General features: G+C 47.8%; 1 protein-coding gene across 2 annotated transcripts in view; it reads right to left on the bottom strand.

Moving 5' to 3' along the window:
- MCF2 (MCF.2 cell line derived transforming sequence) overlaps positions 1–5,750 on the bottom strand; it is a 114,377-nt gene extending 108,627 nt beyond the window's left edge. For both annotated transcript variants that reach the window (XM_021714296.1, XM_021714297.1), the window contains exon 1: positions 5,540–5,750. In XM_021714296.1, the coding sequence (XP_021569971.1) occupies positions 5,540–5,684 (145 nt within the window). In that variant the 5' untranslated portion in view covers positions 5,685–5,750. The remainder of the gene's footprint in view (positions 1–5,539) is intronic.
- Positions 5,751–7,321: the final 1,571 nt, after the last annotated feature.

The raw sequence follows: 7,321 nt of genomic DNA, 5'->3' as shown, positions 1-7,321 counted from the left end.
TGCAGTGCCCGGGAGCATGGCCACTGCACTCCAGTCTGGGCGACAGAGTGAGACTCCAACTCAAAAATAATAATAATAATAATAAAAGCTACAAGAAATGACAGCTAACAGAGAGGGAATATATGGAAAAATTAGGAAAAACAGGCAGAGCAAATTAAAGGTGGAGCAATCTTTGCCCATTTAGTGTAAAAACAAACAGCCCTTAACAGTCCTTGAGGCAGTCCTGTATACAGCCCATTAAAATAACCAATACTATTATAAGAATAATCTTAACTCATCAGGAGAGGATGCAATTATTTCCAGGTTCAGGAATCAGGAAGGTAAATAATTTTTTTTTTTTTTTATTGGAGTCTCACTCTGTCACCCAGACTGGAGTGCAAATGGCATGCTCACTGCCACTGCCACCTCGATCTGCTGGGCTCAGGCAATCTTTCTGCCTCAGCCTTCCAAGTAGGTGGAACTACAGGCATGCGCTACCACGCTCAGCTAAGTTTTTGATTTATTGTAGAGACGAGGTCTTGCCAAGTTGCCCAGGCAGTTCTCGAACCCCTGAGCTCAGGCAATCCTCTTGCCTAGGCTTCCCAAAGTGTTGGGATTATAGGCTTGAGTCACCATGCCCAGCCCGGTAAATAATCTTTTTGAAAAGCTTTCATTCAAAATGGTTAGACATTTTGAGGGTGGGGGGAAAAGCAACTAAGAGTGCTGAACCTCAGTTACCCAGAAAAATTAATTATGTGGGAACACTCACAGTACAGTTAGGCCCTGATAGATGACCCATCATCATTGGAATATATCTTTGTGGAATATACATTGAATAATTAACTTATGTTGTGATTTATACATCTCCTTCAGCTCAAATCGAATGAAATGAAATTTGCATTGAACAGGTTTTCACTACTACTTATCTCAGTTATCTGAAGTTACATTAGATCAGTATAGTTTACATTCTTTTCTCCTATGCTGAAGGTAAAAAAACACTTTTTTTCTTTTTTTCCTTTCTTAAATCATCAGGTAAGAAAATGTGTGAGGGAAAAAATAAAAGGCACGTTTGAAAGGTAATTTTATAATAAATGTGTGGCTACTTCCATAATAGACTTGCTGAGTTACCAAGAGAGCTCATAGATAAGTAGATTTAAGGAAAAAACTTCAGTGCCTAGAGTTGTTTAATGGACCGTATAAATTAAAGTAAGAAATAAGATCTACTCCTTCCCAGCTCCAGACCTGTTGGCTAGCTCTATCAAATGTTCCACAGAAACCACCTACCCAAAATTGATTCCCAAACTACCTCTTCAATTTCCTGTCTTAATGGTATCTCTTTCCACCTAGTCACCATAACCAGAAACCTGGAATCCACCTAGTCTCCTCCCTGTCCCTAAAATGCCACTAGTTAATAATTTAATCAGTTTCAACTTCTCAATTCCTCTCAGGCCTCTCCCCTTCTTCCATTCCCAGGGCTGATAGTTCATGCCTTCATCCACTCATGCCCAACTTACATGAACTGCTTTCTAACTAATCATCCTATTTCTAGTCTTCTTCCTCTCCACTGCATACTTCACACACTGAATTCTCCACACCACTAAGTGTTCTTTATAAAAGCAGAAAGTGAGCCGGGCTTGGTGGCTCAGCCTGTAATCCCGTGCCTTTGGGAGGCTAAGGTGAGTGGATTGCCTGAGTCCGCGGGTTCGAGACCTGCCTGGGCAGGCAAGACCTCATCTCTACAATAAATCAAAAACTCAGCCGGGCGTGGTAGCACCTGCCTGTAATTCCGGCTCCTCGAAAGGCTGAGGCGGAAGGATCGCCAGAGCCCAGCAGATCGAGGCTGCGGTGGACGGGAGCGGCCATTGCACTCCAGTCTGGGCGACAGAGTGAGACTCCAACTCAAAAAGATAAAAATAAAAAATAAATAAATAAAATAAATAAAAGCAGAAAGTCCCACCATGCACAGCCACTGTTGATCACTGTGCATACTGTGCACTCTACAATCCTAGCAAGGGCATCATTCATGGTGTAGTCTGTGTGACTAAAGTGCCTAAGTGTTTTGCAATGCACAACCTGTACAGCCATATGAAGCAGCCTTGCTCCATTCCCCTGCTTACAATATGCTAATGGCTCCCCATTGCTCTGGAGACAAAGTAAAACCATTTAATATGCCTGACAAAGCTTTGCCAGACCAAGCCCCTGCATATTTATCTATCTCCTCTACTTTTCATACTTTACACTCCAATCATTTTAAAGGCACCTATAATTCCCCAAACCTACTATGATCTCCTCTTCTTGCTTTTCTTTGCACATCTTATTTTCTTTACTTGTAATACCATTCTCCCCACATATCCCTACCACTCTCAATCACCACCTGCTGTCCACTGGACATTTGGATGCATCCTTCAAGATGCATCCTTCAAGATGCATCCTTCAAGATTCATGCATTTCTCCATGAAGTCTTCCTCTAACTCCCTAAGTAAAGTCAATCCCCAGGGCAGATCCAGCACACCCATATGTAATTAGCTTATTACACTGCAGCATCATTTCTGGTCCTGAGCAGTCGATAAATAGTCATTATTGAAGTGACCATTCAGAAAGTTATGTGTAACAATAAAAAGTTTTGCAAACATACTTTTAACATATAAATAGCTTTAAAGTATAACTCTATTGTCACTTGAGTATAGAGAAGAAGCTTCTGATTGAGAGTGAACATTACAGATAAGTTGAGAGGGCAACCCGATGTTGTCTCTTAAGGCAATGGACACACTTTGGTTTGACAGGAATTTGAGTAAACTCAAATTGAATACACACAAAAAAATTATGTGAAATTATTTTCACATTTAAAATTATTACATATAGTGTGTGCTCTGGCAGCATGGGTAAATCCCTTCCAGAGCATCATTTTGGTCCACTCAGAGGTAGAGGTTATTGCTGAAAATTCTGAAAGACACAAAAGTGCTACAAGCCAATGTAAAAAAAACTCAGCAAGGTGGTCGGGCTCGATGGCTCAGCCTGTAATCACAGCACTTTGGGAGGCCGAAGCGAGAGAATTGCCTGAGCCCAGGGGTTCACAACCAGCCTGGGCAACTTGGTGAGACCTTCTCTCTACAATAAATCAAAAAATGAGCCTGGTGTGGCAGCGCGCGCCTGTAGTTCCAGCTACTTGAAAGGCTGAAGCGGAAGGCTCGCCGGAGCCCAGCAGGTCGATACTGGGGTGGCCGTGAGCATGCCTCCGCACTCCAGCCAGGGCAACAGAGTGAGACTCCGAGTCAAAAAAAAAAAAAAAAAAAAAAACCAGCAAGGCAACTGGTGTCATTTAGGTGCTGTGATGCGTTGTGATTCCACAGCAATGGAGGCAGGCCTGACAACAAGCAGGAGCCTTCGAAGGTATGAGAAGATAAAACACAGGCCAAGTGTGGTAGCTTATGCCTATAATCCCAGAACTTTGGAAGGCCTAGGAGGGAGGATCAATAGAGGCCAGGAGTTGGAGACCAACCTAGGCAACATAGCAAGACCTTGTCTCTACAAAAATTAAAACATAAGCCACACATGGTGGCATGTGCTTGTAGTCTCAGCTACTAGGGAAGCTGAGGCAGGAGGATCGCCTGAGCCCAGCAGGTCGAGGCTGCGGTGGCCAGGAGCGGCCACTGCACTCCAGTCTGAGCGACAAAGTGAGACAACAACTCAAAAAAAAAAAAAAAGAAAGAACAAGATACATAGCCGGGCATGGTAGCGTGTGCCTGTAGTTCTGGCTACTCGGAAGGTGGAGGCGGAAGGATAGCCGGAGCCCAGCAGGTCGAGGCTGCAGTGGCCGGGAGTATGCCACTGCACTCCCATCTGGGCGACAGAGTGAGACTCCAACTCAAAAAAAAAAGAACAAGATACAAAGTACTTTCCACTGTACTGCCCAGAAAGTGTCAGCAAGATTCTTTTGTAGACTCCAAAAACCATTCAGCTGCTCTTAAGACATTAAGTCTGTGCCTGCACACTTTCCTTAATGATTAAATATAAAAATAATATTGATAATCTCATAACAAGTCAAGACCAAAAGAGTTCTGCATCATCCAGATGCATACACCACACAGCCTTGAATAGTCTCCTCTGGTCTAATTCTAAGGAGGTTTGCCTGGCCTCCTTCAGATTCATAGATAGCCCTGAACAAGGAAAGCTGTTTGGAACATGTGTTGTGGTTATCTGATGTGTGGGAAATTACCACCACATGTATTTTTTGAATACCAAAACTCCCATTGCGAGGCTTAGCACCCAGTAACCCACAACTACTGTGGGAGGACAGGAAGACGTGTCCACCAATCGCAGCATCTTGTCTGGAAAGCCCTGGCTTAACTTAGAGGTCTAAGAGTCTCACTCAGTTCTCAGGCTGCTCCAACTCCCCAGTCAAAATGGTTCCAGAAAAACTTATCTCTTCGGAGCCCTAGAGCTCGCTGCATTATCTCTCCTGCACATGAGGGTATCACGACTTGCAAGTGACCAAGTCCACGTTACACCACTCACACCACTTAACCAAGCGTGGCAGCAACGGCGGCGGTAAAGATTTTGCAAGTTTATCGAGTTTGTTTTTGTTTGACCTTCCAGAGAAACAGGAGCTTCTCTTTTGTTGTGAGGACCTCAGGAGGCAAGAAGATCATGGACCAAAATGGGAGGATGCTTTTATCTGGGGAAAAGCCCAAATCAATGGCACCAGTTTGTTTCCCTCAACTCCTTTAAATGCTGTGCAAACGCTCTCAGAATCTTGAGTCCCCTTTGACTTGGTTTCCCCTATACGAGTTATTTTTAAAATCAAAATCCTCACTTTTCCAGCTTCAGGGAATATTACAAAGGAAATATGCCCTTGGGGAGGCTGCATTCTGGTGTGCGTGATGCGGAGTTAGAATACACGGTCCAGGCCGGTGCGGAGGCTCATGCCTATAATTCCAGCAATTTGGGAGGCCGAGGTGAGAGGCCTGCCTGAGCCCACGGGTTCGACACCAACCTGGGCAAGTTGGCGAGACCTTACAATAAATTTTTTAAATTAAAAAAAAATTTTTTGGCCGGGCGTGGTGGTGTGTGCCTGTAGTTCCAGCTACTTGGAAAGCTGAGGCAGAAGAACCACCTGACCCCACAGGTCGAGGCTGCGGTGGCCGTGAGGGTGCCACTGCACTCCAGCCTGGGAGACAGAGTGAGACTCGAACTCAAAAAAAAAAAAAAAAAAAAGATACACGGTTTATTCCCACTTCTCCCGTGATGCACCGAAAAGGGTGAGAAGAGAGGAGATTTGAACTATTATTGGAAGAGATGTTCTCACAACGCTTCCCGGTCTTTCTCACGGTCCGCCTGCCATGTCGGAGCGGGGACAAGAGCTGCACGCCTGCAGCGCGGCAGCCGGCCAGAGGAACAGAGAAAGGAGGGCCGAGCTCGCTCGCGGCGGGAGCGCCACTGCAGTAGGGAAGCGTGTGTGCGCGCGCGGGGTGTGACAAAGTGTGCTCGCTGGGCAGGCTGGGGAGGGTGTGGGTGAGGAGAGGAAAGAGCACGCTAGGGCTAGTGCGAGGAAGGGACTTACCTGCGACCAAGACCGCTTGCAGGAGGCAGAGGTAGTTCTTTCCGTACTTCTTGGCAAACCTCACGCGCTGCAGGGCCATGGCCATGTCCACCTGCAGAGGGATTGCCTGAGCAGTTGGCCCGAAAGTGCAACCGTCCAGGTTCATGGGCAGCTCCGGGCTCCTGCCGCAAAGTACGGGGACCCATGGCGCCGAGGAGGCAGCTTGGGACAAGTGCCTAACCGCCCGCCTTGGCGAGCCCAGGTGGGGTCGGGACCCTGCCGTCGCCATCCTCACACCGGAGTCCTGGTCGGGGCCGCCGCCTCAGCTCGCCACAGCCAGGCTCTGCCCTGCGCACCGCCCCTGAGCGCCCAGGCACTGCCGGAGGGTTACCGCCCAGTCCCCGCTCAGTCCAGCCACTCTGCGGCCGCCCGAGCGCCCTAAGAGGCGCCAAAGGCCGGAGAGCGCCGAGCGCGCGGAGTCTGGGAAGTTGCTAGGAGTTTGGGGGCTCCGGTGCAGCGCTACTGGCCGCCACCGCGACCAGGGCAACTCCTCCGGGGTGCGCACCCACGCCCAGTTTAGCTTCTCAGAGGATGAGAGGAGGCGGGAGTTGCAGAGGAGGGACGCAGGGAGCCAAAGAGAGAACTTCTGCAGAGACGCCCATTGTCAGGGAAGGAAGGCCGAGCCAGGCTAGCACGTGTGGTGGGAGGAGACGGCCCAGCTTTGCACTCTCATGGGAACTCATGCAAGTCCTTGGGGGGTCCTTAGCATCCAGGCCACTACCGGCTGGAGCAAAGACTCGGAGCGGGAGAGTTGCATAGGTCGGGGCTCTGTCCTTCCTTGCGCCCAGAGGAAATATGACCTCCGAGTACACACACACATTCCGATCTCAGGCCTGGGATGTGTTAAGTCCCGCGCCCTCCAAATCCCTAATTTCCAAACGCTGGCGTCCTGGGAAGCCTCCTATATAGACACCTGGGCGGCCATCTCTGATGGGCTTGAAGAGTCTTAACTTGCTTTAAAGAGGGCACAAGAAAATGGAAAGGCAAAAGGAGGCACCCCTTAAAGAAGTCAAGCGGAAAATGAAAGGAGCCCAAAGACCCCAGGGACCGAACTGAGGGAAGATGGAGCTCCGCAGTGCCTGGGAGGAAAGGATCAAGCAGGACCTGTGGGAGCTCTGCCCATGAGACGGTAGCCGGTTGAGGAGAAGTCGGGGTGTCAGCATAAAAACTGTTTAAGTCTGAAACCGAGCCAATGCCATAGGGATTCGACCCAATTTTGCTCTAATGCTAGAAGTCCTTATGGGAATTGCAAGTGCCACTTTTTTCTTTAATCCTTATCTTTTTCAAAATTTTTTGACAAGAGAGTGGACTCTCTCTTGGCCAAGAGGCCAATCACTCCAAGTAGATCTTTTAAGCATTTTATGGGGGAATCGCTGATTTATTTCTGAGGAAAGTGGGTGCAGGTGAGTACTAAAGGCAAAGTGAGTAGGGGAGGAACACACACACACACACACACACACACACACACACAGAGAGAGAGAGAGAGAGAGAGAGAGAGAGAGAGAGAGAGAAACCCCTCTTCTCTTAGCCAACTTAAGCTGTCCAAATATGTCGAGTCAACAGGCAGAATGTTTGCCAGCCCCTCTCTTGAAGAGAGGAGAGGAGCAATCGCTTATAATTTCCCCACTACTGTGGATAAAATAGTAAAAATTACACTAATGCTACAATTGTAAAAATAAGTTAAAAATAAATAAGACAGGCTGGGCTCGGTGGCTCAGCCTGAAATCCCAGAGCTTTGGGAGG

The sequence above is a fragment of the Carlito syrichta genome, unplaced genomic scaffold (assembly GCF_000164805.1).
Source record: "Carlito syrichta isolate Samal-C Ts95f unplaced genomic scaffold, Tarsius_syrichta-2.0.1 Scaffold305575, whole genome shotgun sequence".
NCBI classification, from domain to species: Eukaryota; Metazoa; Chordata; class Mammalia; order Primates; family Tarsiidae; genus Carlito; species Carlito syrichta.
This window is presented reverse-complemented; position numbering and strand designations above follow the sequence as displayed.